The sequence below is a fragment of the Barbus barbus genome (assembly GCF_936440315.1).
Source record: "Barbus barbus genome assembly, chromosome: 46".
NCBI lineage: Eukaryota > Metazoa > Chordata > Actinopteri > Cypriniformes > Cyprinidae > Barbus > Barbus barbus.
Window position 1 is genome coordinate 18,702,366 of NC_136724.1, and position 20,670 is coordinate 18,723,035.

A 20,670-nucleotide genomic window follows, 5' to 3' on the forward strand; every position below is an offset into this window, starting at 1 on the left:
ATGCTAGTGTGCTAAAACAATATCTAAATAGCTATTTGACAAACGGTTAAGATTGTCAAATAGTCTGTGTAACCTAATTAACAGATGAATTGTTCAAAATAAGTCCTTTATTGTGCATTTGGAAAGTAAATGGGGAAATTTGATTTCATGTTGACTGCAAAATCATGATGAAATGGAAGTAGTGACAGATCTTTTCTATTGCGATATCCAAATAAAATAAATAATAATAATAAAAAACATTACGAGGACTGGTTTCTCTGTATTGTTTTTTTTTTTTGTACTGGATTTTTTTATGTAACATATACATGGATAAAATGTTCACAATAACATCTATAAAATGCATTTGGAAAATAGAACATTTGAATTTTGTGAACTTTAATTTCATGACAAGTGATTCATGCATTTCACTTCAAGCATTATTTTCTGTGCGGTAATGCATTCACATGTGTATTTAATTATCCCTGTAAGATATTTTAATTTTCCTTTAATAGAAATGTGTATGTGTCATATAAAGATAACCAATGTGCATCCTTTTCCTCTGACTTCTCCTTACTCTGTGAGTTCAACTTGAGGACAGTACTGAAAAAGGCCAGATCTCATAATCCAACCGTGAACATTTATCACCATAGATAAAGCAGAAGAAATCATAAAACACACTGTATTCAAGAGGAATAGCCTGCTGTCAGTGTGTAGCCTTTAGCGTGTGCAGAGAGAGTGACGGCCGAGGGTGAGGCAGTGCTATTTTATTAAGGTTAAAAGCAGATCATGCTATCCGTCATGGTGGAAAATGCGGTTTGGCTCAGACGGAGCCCTGGTGTTATGTTAGTACAGCTACAGCTGGGCACAGTCAGTTTAAACAGCTGTCCTGGAACTACTGCCAAACAGGCAGACAGCATAGACACTAACTGTAAAAATAAATAAATAAATACATTTAAAAAAAGAGAGAATTTATCAGGCATAATCCACTTATTTGTGTGGGCCAGCATGCAGCATTAACTTAAATAACCGGATGGATATATTGTGACAAACAAGTCTTAGTGTTTTGCATATAGGTCTTGAACAGTATTGAATTTGTAATTGTATGTACTTTGTCACTTTAAGTAATTATCAGATATGCTGCCCCCCCCCCCCCCCCATCCCTCCCTCTCTAAATATTGTTTATAGATAACAATAATAGCCTATTTAACTCTAACCCAAAACCTAGGCTAAAATAATGCTTTTTCAGAACAGTTATAAAGCATTAGCGTTGTATCCACATGTTTCTTTTGGGACGGTTATCACATTTAGCTAAATTCTTTAAGGCAAAAAACAATTATAAATGTTTGTTTTTAACAAAACCTAAAATACCTTCTAGTTATAGTAAGAATTTCTTGCCGCTCATGGGAAGTGTAATTCATTTCATAACAAGCTATCGATCTTTCCGAATCACACGGGCGTGTTTAAAAACTACATCTTCCATGATGCCTTTCAAATCGCGTTTCGGATATGGAAGCTACTTTGGGAAAATTAAAGACGCATGGCAAACTTGTGGAAAATGTCACAGCATGGTACCGAGAAAAGAAAATTAGACAGGAGTACAGAGGATTACATGTACTTTGACAGCTACTCCGATGTCACCATTCACGAAGAGATGATTGCAGACACAGTGCGCACTAGTGTACAGAATGGGCATTTTTAAAAACAGTAAGTCAATAGAAGGGAAAGTGGTGCTAGATGTGGGAGACGGTATTACGGATGAACTGGTTTCCGTGTTATCTGGTGACCAACTTTCTGGTTCAGGTCCTTCGCTCCAGATGTGATGGGACGACCGCAGCAGATTCGCCGATTCTGAAAGCACGAACTGAATCCCATTAATGTAAACACTGTTAATGCATAACAACACCCCGAAGTTTAAGTCTAGTTCTATGTTGCGATCCAGTGGATCATTGGTAAAAGACATTCTTACACTGGCAGGCTGCCCACATACACTTCTTGTTTTACAATGTAAAAAAAAAAACATATAACATCTGCTAACTATCCAAGATAACCTTTAAAGTGTAACTACTAGTACTAGTAAAACACTACTAGTAATAATCAGGATTTCGATATGGACAAATATCTGATGGGGCATTTTCCCCATGCAACCTCTTAGCCACAATGTTTAAATAGGGAAAGGACACATTTCCAAACTCTTTCAATGCTCCACAAGTTCTTTCACAATCAACATCCCTTTTATTGCCAGATACAACGGGTTTACATGTACAAGGAATTTGTCTTTGTGTACTGGACAAAAATACAACAAAGAAATTAAATTATATAAATAAATAAATGGACGTTAATGCGCTAAGCAAATCTTGCTACAAAAGACAATGTACACAGACGTGGTTCATTCCACTGGTTAATACATAAAAATACATTTTTGCCTTGCTTAGTTGGGGACACTTGACTGATTGCACACTATTGGAAGAGAGCTGAAGTAGATGACGACGATGACATCACTAAATCATCAATGGACTTTAGCTAGAAAATGTTGTTGTCCTCTATTTTCCTGTTGACACTGTAAAGCTGCTTTGACACAATCAGCATCGTATAGAGACTAGAGACGATCGAACTGGCCGAACAGGTGGATGTGATTGTCAGGGAATGGATGGGCTCCGCGCTCCTCCACGAATTCATGCTGAACTCAGTGATCTTCGCCCGGGATAAGTGGCTCAAACCCGGTGGCCTTATATTACTGTCCTGGGCAGATCTTTACATCGCTCTCATAAACGATATGGTGGTGGAGGGCAGATTGAATTTCTGGAGCACTGTCAAAGGACAGTATGGCGTGGACATGTCCTGCATGACCGACTTTGCTAGGAAGTGCATCATGAACAAAAACATCACTGTGAATCTGGTGACGGTGGAGGATGTGCTCTCCCACCCGTGCAAGTTTGCCGAGCTGGATTTGAACACATTCACGCTGGAGCAGCTCAGAGATGTGAGGGGCGTGTTCAGCTGCAGGTGCTTCGGCTCGTCCTCCATCCACGCCTTTTGCGTGTGGTTCACGGTGACTTTCCCCACTGAGGAGAAGGCCCTGGTGCTCTCCACGTCTCCGTTCAAACCAGAGATGCCCTGGAAACAGGCTGTGCTTTATCTGGATGATGCTGTGGATGTGATGCAGGACACTAAAGTTGAGGGGGAGATCAGTTTGTATCCCTCCGAGGAGAATTCTAGACATATATGCATCCGTGTGGACTATGTGATAGGTGAACAAAAAAGCACTCCAAAACCTTTTCTATTCCTGATCAGTATTTAGAAGTTAAATAGAGATGTGGCCGTTATTTATTTTTAGTTATTTCCCTAGTCAAATAAAAGGAATGCTCATGAAATTGTATCTTCATTTGGAGCCAATCTCATTGTGATGAAATAAAAAAACGATTCACTGGATATACAGAAATTTCTAGTTTTTCCTAGAATTTCAGTTTATCAATAGGATCTTCTGGGGTTCAGGTTGTGTCTTGTTAATATAATGTGTGATTAGTTCTAAATTATGATAATACATAGTAAGAAGTCTCTTAAGCTTTCCTTTTGGATTGGTTTTTGGTTTTCCCCCACTTGGTTTTGCAAAGAATTCACTATGAATTGTTGCTTGGAATTCTATATGTTAAGTATCTGCAAAAAAAATAAAAAATAAATCAGGTTTAAACTCCTGTCTCTGGACATGTATTGCACATCATTTGACATTAACAAGAAGTTATACGGGAGGCATTTTATTCTATCTATTTGAAAGCTGAGAAGCCCATGGAGAGTATGTTGCGTCGTTAACAATACATATGATTGCTTACATTTAGCATTGCTTTTTTCCCTTTTGGAATATACCTGTGACTCATTTTTGGATTGTAAATTTCTAAATGCACTTGCACTCAGATTAAAGCATTGTTTTGTGTTGTAGTGAAAGGAATGGAGAGAGTGTGGAGTCCAGTATGGAGAGTCTGTATGAGGACGTTGTTGGAAGGCCATTTGCAGGCTGAGAGGCAACAGAGAGGGTAAAGCCTAAGGTGTATTCTGTCCACACTCATTTAGTTATAGTGAGAAACACTGCTTTTACCAATAGGCAATTCATATTAAAGTTGCCTGAACACATTTCATGAATGCTAGGTCCAAAATGGTGCATATCTTTGTTTCAATCTTGACATATAGAAACAAGCTATTTAGAGATATGTTTGCAGGCTATGCGAATTCATGACTGTTTGGAATTGTATGTGGCCTGATCGGGTGGACATTTGTGGCCTCGGAATCCATTCAAAGCTAATTTCTCAGTTGTTGTATGCATAAGCTTAAGCTCAATTACCTATTGACCCAATCATCATTAGTCATTTTATTAGCTGTGATTTTGGATTATCATTGAATGCAGTTCATTTGTAGGAAGTTACTAATCCTCAGAATCACCAGGAGTGATAAGTACATTCATTTTCTTTGTATTTATGCAAGCTCATGTTGTTATGTCACGATTAATTGGAACGACACGTCATTAACGCGCTTTCAAGGCCACGCTTTATTTGATATATTGCATTTAATACCCGAAGATCAAAAAATCTTCTCATATTTAAGAATTAAATGCATCTAATTAAATCTTGCTATTAATAGTTGTGTAGACGGTAAGGAGCAAATTAAATCAGAGCTGTGTCTCTGTCTTCTAGACAGCCTCAATGAGTTTTATCCACAAAGGCATATCATTTTATCCAATACATCCCCCTGGTATGCTAATGATGATACTGTAAATAAACCAGGAGAAATCATTTGCCGCCTGCCAGTTACAGTAACCAATATTTTTGATTCGTGAGAAGACAAATTGGCAGCATGTTATTGACAAATCCTAATTTAGAAGACCAGATCCCAAGGCAATGGGCGGATCTTCAAGGCCAAGTGACAATTTATCATCATTATCATTAGCAGGCCGCTTTGCTTTCATTAACATACTAAAATAAACCACAGTGACAGAAGGTACACTCCCTACAGTCCTCAAACAGTCCTTAAAAGGCACTAGATTTAATGAATGGCAGCTAAAAACTAATTTAAATTTTGTTGGGTTACTATGTTTACTGTAAATTTGGAGGCTTTGTGTGTTTTATGTTTAATGATATCAGTTTTGGAGGAACATCATCTGCTGCTGTGAATATTTCCATGTCAATAAATTTAAGCATAGGCTAGAGCTTGAATATAAAAATGTATGATTATGGTGCTCAGTTTTAAATGTGTTAAAAGTCTCTTAAAACACGTGATTAAGGCTTTGTCACATACATTTCACCATAAGGCTTTATGTACTATTTCAGTCTTAGAAATTGTTATGTGACACATTTTCTTTACAGTGCTTGTCATTTTTAAGCAGAGGTTAATGTTTAAATGTCATGTGCTTTGCCTAGAAGTTGAAGACACTGAGAATTTAGAAAGCTGAATGGATAGTTTAGCCTTACAATTGTCATCATTTACTCTCCCATGTGTCATTCTAAACTTGTATGGCCTTTTTTCCTTGTAGTCCTAATAAAACCAATAAAAACTACTCCAATATAAAATTAAAGTATAGATAGATAGATAGATAGATGAAAGTGAAAAGGTCCATTCCCTGTTGTCAAAAGCCACTGAAATATTTGTTTAGAACTGTTTTAGCTTGTAAATGTGCCTGATCTGTGCATATTTCTCTCCTGATTTTGACAAGACAATTTTTCACTGGAGAAAGCATTGTTACAGATGAAATTGGACGATATTATAAGCGAAAGCAACAGTTTGAGGTCTTGATGGATTTGTTGCACATAAACACAGCTTTTTGCATCATAAGATTTTAACCGATGGATTGATGTTGTGTGGATTACTTGTGGATTATTGTGATGTTTTATCAACTGTTTGGACTCATTCTGACGGCACCCATTCAGTGTAGAGGATCCATTAATGAGCGTGATATAATATGTAAATTCTTTAAATCTGTTCCAATGAACAAACAAGCTCATCTTGGATGACCTTAGGGTGAGAAATTTTCTTTTTTGAGTGAACTATTACTTTATGGTTTAGCTTACTTTGGCCTAATAAGATCTCCATAAAGATTTAAACATGGTCATAAGAGATCACAGATGTCCTGCCAAAGAAATGTTTCTTTTCAAATCTGTTTTGAAGGGTTGACTTTTTCCAGATGTTTATATTTTTATATAACTTCCATGGTAAAGATCACAATAAATCAAAGTGTTAGCATCATATTGGAAACTCAGAAGAAGAATTAGACTGGATTTTGACATGTTATTGTCTATACAAGGGTGAAACCGTCTGTGGAAACATCTCACTTCATAGTGATCTCTCTTCATATTTCTTACCATGTGACAGATATGCGCTGGACGGAACAGATGAAACCCAATAGTCCTCTCAGATGTGAGAGACAGTCATCAATTCTCAGATAACTGAAAGGTATGACAGCACTGAAGGAAACACAGGCTGCATCTCCTACTGGCTGATGCAGTCATGTGATTGTCTGTCCATGTCAATTGCAGCGCCAGTGAGCTATTGAACTTTAAGATAGATTTTAAGATGCATGGCTGTGCGGAATATGAAATGGTAAACACATTCAACGGATGTGCCCCGTCTGTGAAGGAAGGATATCAGTTGTTTTTTTAAAGTGTGTGTTTAGGGGGTGCACAACAGTTGCTGATATATATCATCTGATTGTAACAATGGCCTTATTTGATTGACTTACATGATGACGATAAGCTAAACTGATTTTTGGTCACACAGAAAGCGGTTTAGTTCATGTTGTTCACATTAATTATTCAGTAGTCTATTTAGTCATCTTCAATTTTTCTTTTATGTAGATAAGCAGCATTTTGGTTTTCATATCAGCGCCTTGACCTTCCTGTCTGAACTAATGACTGGCCACTTTTAGGTTAAATGGTCCATGATGGAAAATTTATCTTCCTTCTCCATCAATAATTTAGATGTGCAGGTGCGAATCAGAGACAAGTCACAGAAATAAATAACGTCCACTTGCTAATTTCACACATGCAATGAAGCATGGTGGTTTTGAAGTCACCAGTCATTACTTTTTTTCAAAGTGAAGTCGTTATTTGGGGGGGACTTTTTATGTATTTATTTTTAATGGCTTGAGGACAACTATTTTAGGACATACAACCTTCTATTTCTGAATGTGCAGTTATGAAATGCAAAAACAAACAAACAAAAAAAGCTTATAGAATTTGTATTATTTTGTAATAAAAAAGCTCAAATAACTTTTGACAGTATTATATATGTACAAATAAGCAGCTTGTGCTTAATGTATTTTTCCGTGAAGCTATGCTATATTTGATAGTATTATACGTTTAATATGTGTAATATATATTTTTTAATCGAGTCGCACCCACGAACATCCGCCACATGTTGAATATAATCCCACCTTCCCAAGGCATCTCATCTGTCACATCCACCCCAAAGAAATAAGGCTTCGCCAAGACCTAACACTAAACCGGAAAAGTGTTTCTCCGCCGTCGCATTTGTTTGCTGAGTTGTTTGACTCGCTGAAGTGCCATTTGTGCCTTCGATTAGACCACCATTCTCCCGGAGCCGAGGACAGGAGTGGTCGCCTCTGAGTTCAGCTCCGCACCTGCGCGTCTCCAAGATGTCCCGATTGAAACCCGTCAAATATAGGTGTGCAACATGAGATCTCATCGCACCGTTCGGATTGACGCTTTGGAGTGAAGCTTTCGAGTGAAGGTGAGATCAATGAGGACTTTATATCTCAATGCATGCGTGGTTAATGGGTGCGTCTCGCCCAAACTTTTGATGTGCGTTAGGTGTTTTAATGGGCTTGCCGGCTTTCTAGAAGCATCATTTGAATATAATTTAATTGATACGCTAATCTTAATTCGCTAATCTATATATTTTTCTCTAAATGGATGGTTTTATCCTCTTTCGCCTGCAGTGCGTAAAATCTACCACGCGCTTTTGCGCACTTGTGTCTCTTTTTGTTTATGGCTCTGGCAGTGGACCTTGCTGGTGTAAAACTCTTTTTGTAAGATGCTAAATTACTGTTTCTTTACCTTGGACACTCGTATGTTTGAAATGAAACACACAATCACTTTGTGTGTAGGATGTCACGCACTGGTAATATTCTAGTTTATTGGTTCTCCATAAAAGGCTTTCTGACAGCAACTACATAAATGAGCAGAGCTTGAACTCATTGCCTCTTTATGAGATGAATGATTATCACTAGCTGTTTCTTTATATGTATGTAGCCCTCACTGTTCACTAACAGACCAGTTGAGTTGCAACAGTAGTTTATGAAGTATTCACACTTTATGATATTGGTATTTTCATAAATATTATGCAGTGCATATTTTAAGTGTCATTAATTAATTGCATACTGATAGGGTACATGAATTTAGCTACTGGCCGAAATTAAGCTGTTGTTTGCAAAAAAACAAAAACAAAAAAGAAAACACTTTGGCTTTTTACACCTGTTTATAGGCTGGAACATTATCCTGAAAAGAATCTGTTTTTGCAATGCATCATAGTTTATTAGCTTCTTTTTTAGCTTTATTGTTTTAACTTTAGCTTCTCCAAACAGTGATGACTTTGCTTTATTGTTTCTAACAGTTAATTAATCTGACTTCTTTTTAGACTTTATTCTGTTTTGTAGACATTACCCCGGTCGCGTTGATAGCTAAAATCCACAACATTTCCAAACCATGCTCCAATCAGTATAGCTATATATATATATTTTTATTATTATTATTATTATTATTAAATTACATTTATTTCTGATGTGTGTGATGATTTTATTTGTGTTAAATTATTTGATTTGCTTTTATTTTAAACATGAAACTTTCTTTATAAAGTAGCCTAAATATAGTAATTTAAGTAAATTAATTTAATATTATTTTCTAATATTATTAGTTATATTAATATTGGTCATTTTAGTTGGTTGATATAATTAATTGTATTAAGGAAATATATTATGCGAAATTATACAGCTGCCTTTTTTAAAATAAAAAGCAGCTACAATTCATGTATCAGCATGATATTCTTGTTGAATCTAGATAATAAATTATGTACACAATCACCATAAATAGAAGCTCCAACATAATAAGTTTTAAGTAAATGCTACCTTTAGGACCCTGTGGATGGCATATCCTACTTAGTATTTACAGTGAAGAGATCCTTGCATCAGAGAGAAATATGTAACTATATGTAACCCATCTCCCTCACCATTTGTTAGAATACAAAAAGGAGGACTGTTTGTGTCTTTGCTGAAGTCCCATCTGAGTTTTAAACTGCTGGAAGAGAGTGAGGGAGAGGATGAGCAGAAAACAGTGAAGGTTGAGTGGATGTGTAAAAGCAGAGAGTGTGTGTGGAGTGTCCAAGTGCGTATATGCGCGTGAGGGAATGCGCGTGAGGATATTATCGGCGCGCGCGGGTCTAATTGGTGCGATTCGTATCTCGCTCACGTCTAAAACGTCGAGGAAATAGTGAAAATATTGCAAAAAGAACTGTTTGTCGTTATCCCCGCAAACAAGAAGGGAGTCTCTTGTTTTTTGGATATAGGGCGGTTGAAAAAAGCCGTCAGGAAGAACGGACCCTTGGCTATTTAAAGTTTAGAGAGGACGGCTACTGGCTCTGAGCTGATTGTTATGAGACTCACAAAAGAAAACACGATGAAGAAGGATAAATTGTGGGATTTATGAGTTTACACTGTTTGGGACACACGCAGAGGTTGAATTTATGCTCATTTTGGTGCCACTGAAAACATTTCCTTTTAAGTTTGCCTCAGAAATGTCCTCTTCGGTAATGTCTCGCGCTAGAGAGATGTGGCACGCGACTTAAGAAAAGATTGACGTGCCGCGAGACACATTTCAGTCTCTGTGTTTAGTCAGCCCGTTTAGTTCGGGTGGAGGTGGGGGGCATTCCGTTTTTTTCCCCGAACTCATCACATTAAGATTAACAAGCCGTCTTTAAGAGGATCCTCTATAGTCATTCATGAACTTGTTGAACACCCAGCCCTCCGCGGGACCTTTCACAACGTGAGTGAATCTCATTAACGTGAGTATTCCGTCTCTTTTTTAAGTTTAGGTTGGTTTGTGTGCGCCATACGTTAGTTAATAATTAACTTCTAGTAATCTAGTAATATGATTTCGCTGCAGCTTTAACTTTCCTTAACCAAATTCATTCAGAATGCTGTCTGGTTTACTGCCTATAGTACTGAGCCTATTTAATAGGATACCGATACCTGGAAAACGCATTTGTGATATATACGCAGAGAATTTATGCGAACCGAAAACGATTTCAGCACCTTGGAGAGTGGACTTTCCTATGAAAGAATGCGAATGGAAGCGCCCCCTTGCGGCAATAATGCGTTTTAATATCTTTCGATGTCCAGGTTGCTTTCACGCACGATTAATTCTTACCTGATATGCTCTAATTTGATTTAATCCATCAAAGTAGGCCATGTTGTTGAATAGAAATCTTGAACAAACTCTTTAAAAATGAATTTGCACTGTACTGTTTAAATAGTGTCAATTTCTGGTTTATTTTGCACGCAAGTTTACTTTAAACATCAAACATCAAATTAATAATTATAGGCTTTTGTTAGTTTTTCTATTGTTTTGTTTCCTCGTAACATTTTTTCCGTGCAATTCTGGTTGTTTGTTTGGGATTATATGTTAGTTTCAGTTAAACAGATATGATCTGAATAAATTGACATGAAATATGTAAGTGAAGTTTACTCTAATATATATATATATATATATATATTATATATGCACCTTTTATACATACATCCACAGCCTTTATACATTCATAACCTAATATGCTGTTGTTGATAAAAATGTCTATAGATGATAGATTGAAAGATACTAGAATAGATTCTGACATGAAACAGTTGATTTTTTAGAATAATCAGGCAGTGCAATTTGTCATTGCAGTCTACTTTTTTATTCAACCTTCAAGCGAAAAGACATAGGTTTTGTTTGAGTCATGCTATCTCACAAAATATTCATATGGTGAGTGAGGAATTGTAAGTATCAATCATCATAAGAGGTTTATGACATTATATCTGAGATTTAGCAGCAGCAATCATGAAAGTAGCTGTAAAGAAATAATAGCATGCACTTGAGCTGTGAGCTTTCTGTTCAGTGTAAAATTATTCTCAACATCCCAAGATAATGATTTCAAGCTTCGTTCTCCAGTGGGATATTTTGAGCAGTCTGACATATCGCGACGAAAACTGCATGCCACAGCAGCCTTTTAGGAAAAGTAAGTTTAATAATGCATAACATGTTCCGTTGTCGCAGCAAAGTGTGCGCTTGGCAGTGGAGGGTGATGTCTTGAGCGGAGGGGGGATTGTAGGGGAGAGGGTCTGTGACAACACAAGCCTTATAGGGGCTTTTGTGAGCGGAGATTGAGAAGCAAACCCCTGAAGCTAAGATGCACGACACAAATGGTATTGCTAGAGTTGAGAGTCGCCCTGTCAAGTGGACTGTGCCTTCACACATGAACAGAAAGTGACAGAACATGCCAAAGAGAGAGCAAGAAAGAAAGAGTGAAGAGCAAGCAAGGGAGAAGTCAAGCCCGGCTTAGCAGCTGCGCTAAGGGAGATCCCTTTCTTCCGAGGCCAGGGACCTGTCTACTGCAGACAATCAGATTGCATTATGGGATAGGAGGTCTGCCAGGTTCAGTAGCACTCATGGAGTGTAGACAAACCTGTGCTTTGATTTTGCCTTCTACTGACAGGCTGAGTCACATGCAGCCATCATCAGGCCTTCTGCTTGCAATTGCCATACATTACGATGAAAGAAAGATCTCGCACCTGAATATTATAAGAGGTGACACGGAGGAGTGGATGGTTGTGCTGTGGATAAGTCTGGATTAGAGCAGAGATCATCAGACTCTGTAGGTGTATGTGTTGGGCTGTCATGTTTAGGGAAAACATACTCACTCCCTGCTGCACTCAATGTTTATTTATGAGACCTGTCATATTGGCAGGCTGTTTATGGTAGAATCACTGATCCCGTGCAGGCGGACACTGAAATCCCGAGAGCACAGATCTCATCGAGCGCTGCACCTCCCTCTCTATCACAGGCTGAGACATGAATGACAGCGAGAGAAATATGGCAACAGTAAAAAGGATTTTGGGATAGAAGATGAAGGGGGTGGGGGTTTTATAAATTTGATATATAATGTATATAAGACATGTATCTGTTCTAGTAGGTCTAGTTCAGCATTTCTGATGTTTATGAGCACCTATGGGGTTTAGACATGAAGTTATGCTTCAGTAGTCCAGGGGACAGGATCGAAGTGGACACCAAGAAAGGGAAGGATGTGCTTCACAGCATAAAATGAATGAGGAAATCTGAGCCACTAGTCCTAGGCCTGTAAAGGTCATGTGAAATCTGTGAACGATTTATTGGTTTAAATAAAATATTACCATGTGGCTTACTGGTAAAGCTTTCATTCTTAAATACATATTCACCTGCATGAAAAAGGATGCATGCTTGTCTTGTGGTTTTTTGGGTTGTTGAGTGCGAGGAGGATATATTTTTCTACATATTACCTTTAAATAGGCAATATGTAGAAAAATTAGTTTTGCTATTTTTTGAAAGGAAAAAAAGTCTTGTTAAAATTGGCTAAAGGTTTTTTGATTGTTTGTTATTTTGTTGTTTTTATGGTTAAAGCAAAAAAAAAAAGAAAAAAAAGAAGCAAAATCCAGACATTTTTGTTCGCCAGCTGAATAAAGGAATTTTTTTATGTATATTTTTTTATAGAATAGAACATTAATATAAGCGTTTCAGTTGATGATATGAGACATATTTTTGAATAAGTAAATAGTAAATAGAATATAATAAATATATAGAATAAATAGAATAAGTAAAAAAAAAAACGTGTCTAAAAATGACTGAAAATGGCAGTAGAATGCTGCACACACTTTTTCAAGGTTTGCAAAATAATATTTTTTTATATATTTTATCATCATGATTATCATATTATACCTGTTGGACCAGCTAAAATGAATGATAATGATTAATATTTCTTGCTAAACAATTCATTTCAAATTCTCAAATCACACCTAAGTATATTGTTGCTGAATTGCTTGTTTTCACTGCTATAGATATATAGCAGCAGAAGATCATATGACTTCCCTGTAATAGTGAGATTAAATGATGAGATTGTTTGTGAATCCCCTCATAAGGGTCCCATGTTTAACACAATATATGTTAGATGAGGTGACCTGCCTCAGATCACCCCGCTCTTTGTCATAATGCATACTGCACTCTGCGCCAGCCACATCACCGAAGGCAGCGCAGAATAATTAAGAGGACTCGTATATGGATCATGGAAAGTGATAACAAGCGGGTTTGTGTGATCTTTAATGTGCCCTAGACACTTATCCTCCCTGTATCTCTAATGGCTCATTACACTGTCCTCTTTTCCTCCCTCGTTTCTCGTCTTTCTCTCTCCGTTCCCTCCCTCAGTGTCTCGGATGAATTTTGTGCCCATCGAGAGCTGCATGGCAAGACTTTGCCAATTTCTCAATTTGTTTTGTCCCCCGCCCTCAACATTACAGCTGTTAAGAGGTGTATCCCACCTACTCTTTCTCTCTCTCCTGCTGTCTCCTTCTCTCCTGCCCTGTCTCCTAGCTCTGTCCTTATTAAATCTGGAGGATCTAATCACGCCTTCCATCCATAGTCTTGGATAATGGTCTCTGTGATGGATGTGATGAGTTTTAATAGGACATGGCCATACTTTAAGATTCATAAAAAACTGACCTTTTCCCATTCTGCTTGTATTTATTTAGATTAATCCATAGGTTAAATGTCTAAGTTAAGCAGTGAAATAAATAGGCTGAATGATGTTCTTTCATTCAGTGTTGTTTTTCTTTTTTTCTCCCTAATGCATATTTGAAGTCATGGTTTTGGTCTGGCTTTCATTACAGCTAATATGCCTAATCTGTGCTTTTCAAAGTTTAAGTATATCTCTGATCCTAAAATATTTGCCCAAGTTCAGTAATGATGAACTCTTTCAACCACTGGCACCAAACACCCTTTTATTTAGGCAGCTTTGGTCAACAGTTAGAATGTGATTTCATGCTCCATGTTTTTCCAATTGGAGATTATGCTCTATTACTGACGACCCCACTCAACTCCCTGCTCTGTGATTTTACAGTGACAGAAATTTTGCAAATGATCCTTTTTGCACTACAATGTGCATGAGCTTTGCTCTGGTGAGAAAAGAGCTCCCATCTGAGGGTGGTTTACTGCGAGACTGCGCTGTGATCTGACTCTCCGCCCCATCTCTTTTGGGGCTCACGAGGTTAATTGATCAATGTGGGACTGGTGACGGGATGAGTGTGGGGTCAGCATGTGTATTGACTGGACAGACTGATTAACAAGCACTAAAATTCTCCTGGCCCCCGCTTTGAGAACGTTTGTTAGGTCGTCGTCAATTATCCCCCTGCCAGCCTCCATCAGGGGGAACTGGCAACCTTTGCTCTCTCTTCATTTTGTAGCTGTGCTGTGCAGAAACTGTGGTTTTGCGAAACGCACATGGACAACTCTAACTGCTGCGTATTGATTGCTCTTAGCAGACAGCCAAAGGGTTACAAACTGATTTAATCTAACATTTGATATTGGATATTTCTTACACATTGCGTGATGGGTATATTGATCATCTGAAAAAATTAATCTTCTGATGTTGTGACAATGATCACATTTATATGTACAACAAAACACTGATAGGAAATTGGCTCATTATGAGAAACCTTTTTAAAGAAATTACATTCAAATCAATAAATCAATATTTTCATTGATGACCATTCAATAGTAACCTTATATTTTGACTAAATAACCTTTATTGTAATATTGCCAAAGTAATTTTTGTTTTGGAGGACAGAGCTAACAGTTCAGTTTTGGAGGACAAAGCCATTGGTATGAAAGGGGGATGCTAAGAAATTTCAGGTTTCTTCATTTTAGTAAATACCTCGTTGTTGAAAACCTAATGTAAATATGCATATACATTAGCTTAACTGTTTTTATATGCAAAGCAAAATGTAGACAACAAACAAAAATCTAGGTGTTGATTTGATGTTAAAAGAGCAGAATTTAAGTTGTTTTAAATTTATTTTGTCAGTTTATTGAGCATAATGAGTGTAAGCCATGCAGTGTACTGTAGTATTAGTATCAAATAAAATAAAACAAAAAAGCGAATGAGCCATTGATTTTTATTTATTTATTTGGAAAATTTTCAGTTGTTCAGATCTCACAAGACTGTTGTCCTCTGTCTATGTAGTATTTCTTTTGTATTTTTTTTCAGTGCATCATTTTACTGTTCTGAAGCGCAACAGATAAAAGCAGAACTTTGTTGAAGTTGAATTTTTTTCTGCAAATTCCAGATGAAATATCTGTTCATTACAGTATAATCGTGAAAGTGAAGATGAAAGCAATGTGGGACCATAGGAATCCATAAATAATTTCATCTTTAGCTAACAAGCATCTTCATCTCCACTTAAATATAAATATTAAGTTAGAAAGGTATCACTTACTTGCTGATGTAATAATGATTGGTTTAATCCAACATGGCTGTTTTCAAGTTCAACTCAACCCTTCTTCAATTATGTTTATAAACATTCAGTCAGGCATCAGTGGTGGTGGTTTCTATGTGCAATGCATACTGTGAAATATTTAGAATAACAGGAAAAGGCATTTAATGTTGTGCATTTCACATTATTGTCTCCTTACAGAAGCAGTTTACAGGCCTCCTTTAGGGGCTTCAAAGGGACTTCAACTGCAGATAATGTGTTTCTATAGTAACTTTTGAGAGAGTAACCTCGTGAGCTTGCTTCCTATTCACAATTTCATCAATTCCCATACAAAAGGCATCCAAGCAATCATCAGCTTTGCACTTATTCTCTGAATTCTACATCCTGTAATTTAATTTAGCGTTACATGTAGCTGTTGGTCTATATTCAGTATCAAAAGAGCATTTTGAGTATAGCTACAGTGGAAGAGAACGGGTCTGCAGGGGATTATGGGTAATGCCAGGAGTGAATGCGCGAAAGCTCTCAAGATCACGTTTTCTTTGATGGTCTTTTAGATATCTGATATTTCTCATGACGCACACCAGACACCTGACTGGCACCACCTCATAGGAGTCAGAGTGCTAATTTTCCCTTGCTGTCAAACTCTATCCCCTAACTGATATTCACCATCACCTCTCTCATTTTTCTGTGCAGAGTGCAGATGCCAAGCTGCAATAGAGGATGATTGACAGAAGGCAAAGCTGAGACGGCTGTCACTCAATATCCAGCCAGAGAGTCGATTCATCAGAGTGTCAGAAGCCTTGCTCTCTCTCCAGCCCGACCGATCACGTTGTCTTCTCTGCCTCCACTTTTCTTATCTCTGCTGGCACCCCGACCCTGCCCCTTCTCAGCGGACACAATAAAGAGCAGAGGTGGAGATAGAAGCATCGGGCTTGAGGACCTTTCAGTGACCAAAGCAAAGCCGGTATGCTGCTGCACCTCTTCTGTCCCACGTTCAACAAAAGTTGGATTATTTTGTAAACCAGACCCAGATCTTCCTCTCCATTCCCTCTTTCTCTATCTCTCCTTCTCTCATGCATCTTTGAGAGGAAGGGAGCAGACGGATACTTTACATCACAGTGAATAGTCTATTAGAGGGGCGGCCTGAATAAAGGAAGCAGCCATGCGATTCCCGCTGCTCTTGACACTGCAGGCATCATGGCTGACGGTTTGTCAGGCCTCGCAGCACTATCCCACAACCTGGGGACACTACGACTTGTGCAAGTCACATGGCTACACGGACGAAGGCCCAACCTGGTATTACATGGCCTGTCAGCCTGAAGCTGCGGACATGACCAAGTACCTAAAAGTGTTTCTTGACCCACCCAACATCACCTGTGGAGACCCACCAGAGACCTACTGCACCCTGGTGAGTGAATGAATCATACAATTTCACCCACAGTGTATTTACTACTTGTTGTGGCTTCATCTCATTTTATAACATTTATTAATGCGCTTCACATTTGATATGCAAATATATTCATGGTGCCGCATGCAGACTATAACTGAGGCTAAACAGTTTTGAGGATATGGGATGGATCTGCGTAATCTACAACCGGTAGCAACGAAGATGCTTACAAATAACTGACAAAGTCAATTTCATTCATTTACGCAATTAGAACTGCTAATAAGGAGTAGTGCAACTGAAGCCTTAGTTAACGTCACATTTGTGACGGTGTAAATGGTGTCCACTTCCTGTGCCGGGTCATTGACTGTTTCAATTTATGTGGTTAATTATCTCTTTTCAGCTTTGGTGGAAGCCTTCATTAGGTCTTTGTGGACAAAATGCTGTCTGTCATTAGCATTGAAAATGAGAACTAGAAAAGGGTTAGAAGTAGAAGCAGAGAGAGAAAGAGAGAGAGAGATGGATGAAAGAGGCACTTAAAAAAATCTGGCTTTCTTTGAGGAGGTGAGCTGTACGTCTTTTATGGGCAAGTCTAAGTGTTTAATTAGAAAAATGTTTCTTTGAAATTCACAGCTGGCCTGCAGTATTAGAAATGAGTTAATGGTTATCAGTGTTATCTTTGCTTGTCTGTATATGTGTTTTGGAAGACTATGCGTATTATCTGAAGTTTTACTACAGGTTCAGAGAGCGAGTGAAAGGCTGTTTACAGTATTTAAGAGGTGAAAATAACGAGTGTTGTGGGACAGTCCAATGAGAGTCCGCTGAGTGACAGAGGACCTAATATCTGGCGTGCAGGGAGTGAAAAGTGAATTATTCAGTATGTTTTGTCGCTAATGTGTTTTATTCATAGGATACATTATTCAGAGCCATATCTGTGAGGTACTTTTCAAAATGCTGACTCTCTCTGATAGATTCTCAAGGTTAGAGCAAGGGCTGTCATCCATTTTGGAGGGTCACTGTCACAATATAGTTCGGCTCTCTGGTTTCCCAAGGGCCCGAAGTAAAAAAAAAATGACACATAATTTCACCCCAGCATACCAGTCAGTTATTATTGCAATAACAGATGACTGACAAACAGCATGTGCTGTGGTCATGCCTGCCTTCATTCCTGGCCCCAATATTACTTTATACTTATAAAATGTCTGTGGCAGTTATTATAGAAAAGTTATTAAATAAATAAAAAAAACTATTAAATTAGTTATTAAAGTGTTTAAATTATGGGTTATGAAAAAGGTTAATATTTTGGTTTTGGGAGTCCCCAGCAACAGATTGACATGCATGCAAGGTCAAAAAACACTTTCATTGTCTTATAATATGCATTTATTTTTACCTTATTTGCTCAACAACTCCCAAACGATTCACTCAACGATTCATTTTTCCAACCCCCTCCTTTGCATCACGCTAATCTGCAGTGATTGGTCTGATTGGTCAATTTCATTTCCATTTCATCATGCTTGTAATGCCTGATAGTGAGCAGTGCTGCTTTGTGTACAGCCGTTACCGGGGACACAGCTATTTTACACTCCAAAAGCACACCTAGTGGCAAATAATTAATTTGCATTTTAATTCAGACCAACGTGAAAATCTACTGATGGTCAGGTTTTCCCAGGTCTGCGCGCACAGCAAGTGGGCGGGCAATATGAGGTCAACATGAAATGGCTTGGATTTGTTTTAAAACATTTCTGAGGTCAACATGAAATGGCTTGGATTTTGGATTTGGATTGGTTTAAATGATTCAGAGTCGACTCTTTCTTTTGAGACACAATAACTATAAACGGTGCACTTTCATATTTAAAACTTTGCAGGATGTTTTCATTCACGTAGGTCTGTTTTACACACTGCATGAAAGGTAATTTTCAAAAATCCATAATAGGGGCACTTTAACAGTTGAGCAGACTCTTAGGCCAAGTTTACATAAAATATTTATTGTAAAACATTTCTGGTAACGCTAGGTGATCAGGCCCTTGTTGTCAAGCAACATAAATTGCCATTGTCCAGCCTTGAAACCCACTTGGTTTTCTGCCAGTGCATTAAGGCCGATCAATTTCTGATCTGTTAGCCATAAATTGGCAGAATACATTACATAGATATACTGATTATGCCAATAACAGTTTTTATGATGTCTGTAATCATTCTTTTATTTCCGGCTATTGCCATTATTGTTCTTTATACAAGAGCTCAATCCTCCGTAATTGATTTCTACTCAGGCTGGCCATAGGCTTCTCTCTCTCCCTCTCTGAGGCTGCTGGGCTGTTTCCTCTGATTAGACCCGTAACAGCCATCGCAGACAGGCAGCGAACCTGCTCCGGGCTGGAAAAAACCAAGCACTGGAGAGGCCGATGCTTTACCCTGCAATCTGAAGTGCAGGAAGCTGGACAGATCCATTTGTGAAAAGCTTTTATACGCAATGGGTGATGACCTTCTCTATAGCAAAAACTTGACCCTCTTGCCCTACACCACATAATAACGTCTGCTCAGACACTCTTTAAGCGGAATCTCTGCTGTAGACAATGCTATTTGTCTCTAAATGTTTCGTGCTTTTGTTGTCCAAAATTGTGGACTTAATGCAAAACACTTCTAGACTTGGATAACATGTCATGGCAAGTCAGTTGAGAATGTATAGCCTACTTTATCACACTTTGTGCAAACTTACTAGTGGGGTGGTAGTTGGTTCTCTATTTACACCAGAATACCTCGTACTGCTCACAATCTGCATGTCTTATTCTCTATCTCAACATCTCAAAATGTTAAAGGAAATCTTTCTAGAATTTCATAATAAATGCTCATCTCCTCAAGCTTTTGGCCCTTTGAGCGTATCCAAAAAGTTGCCCTTGTATTTAACCTCTGGAAATTCTCTCATGTTACACCTCTGGCCAGGTCTCTTCGCTGGCTGTCAGTAATGGCTAGAATAAATTTAAGACCTTCCTAAAATGCTGCTTTGGTCTGTGCCACCACTATCTTTAGACTTAAATCAAACGGCTCCAGCCTGGTCACTGCTATCAGCCATTTCTGTCACCTTGCTTCCCAATTTCTCCATGTTCACACTCATCATGCGCTGAATTTTTTTCCACACTTGCCCCTTGATATTGGATTTGAACTCTCCAGGTTTCAATGCTGCCAGTTAGAGTAAAAAAAAAGACCTCATGCATCACTATAAAGGAAAGGATCATTGAAACAAATTTGGCAATGGTTTTCAGATTTATAGTTAGATATAATTCAAACAGCTTGTTCATCAGTTTTGTGGCTTGACACAATTCAGAGAGAGACACTCCTCACTAATGTAACAGCCTCAGAAGACCTCTCCTTTCATCATGTGATATTATACGTCCCAGAAAGAAGAACTGAATGACAGAGAGCTGTTTTTAATAAGGAAGATGAAACAATTACACAGTTACAGAAAGAAAACTAGATTGTGGTTAAAAAATCCTAATGGCTTTCAGCTGAAGATTGTCCCATTGCAGCATTACTCAAGCTTTCATTATTCTATAAAGTGACACCGCTTTATTTATGTTTTGATATATAATTCTGCCCTTTTCCTGCATATTTGTGCGTGATATTCCAGAGTTCAGGGAGTGATGGAAGACATTTTGGTTCATCAGCCTTCTCTCAGAGCTGTCCCATTCCTCAAGTGGCTTAGCATTGACATTTCAGTGAGATTTGAGAGTGCTGTCAGCTACAATATGCCTCCTCTCATATTTAA

General features: G+C 38.0%; 1 protein-coding gene and 1 pseudogene across 8 annotated transcripts in view; both read left to right on the forward strand.

Annotated features, from left to right (window-relative positions):
• The first annotated feature begins 1,516 nt into the window (after positions 1-1,516).
• On the forward strand, positions 1,517-3,288 carry LOC306864613 (protein arginine N-methyltransferase 6-like; annotated as a pseudogene). The gene is made up of 2 exons: positions 1,517-1,795; positions 2,575-3,288. The product of its transcript is annotated as a protein arginine N-methyltransferase 6-like (transcript).
• Positions 3,289-16,481: 13,193 nt separating this feature from the next.
• LOC306865230 (netrin-G1-like) overlaps positions 16,482-20,670 on the forward strand; it is a 75,919-nt gene continuing 71,730 nt past the window's right edge. For all 7 annotated transcript variants that reach the window (XM_079409709.1, XM_079409711.1, XM_079409708.1 and 4 more), the window contains exon 1: positions 16,482-16,934. In XM_079409709.1, coding sequence (XP_079265835.1) covers positions 16,689-16,934 — 246 coding nt within the window. In that variant the 5' untranslated portion in view covers positions 16,482-16,688. The remainder of the gene's footprint in view (positions 16,935-20,670) is intronic.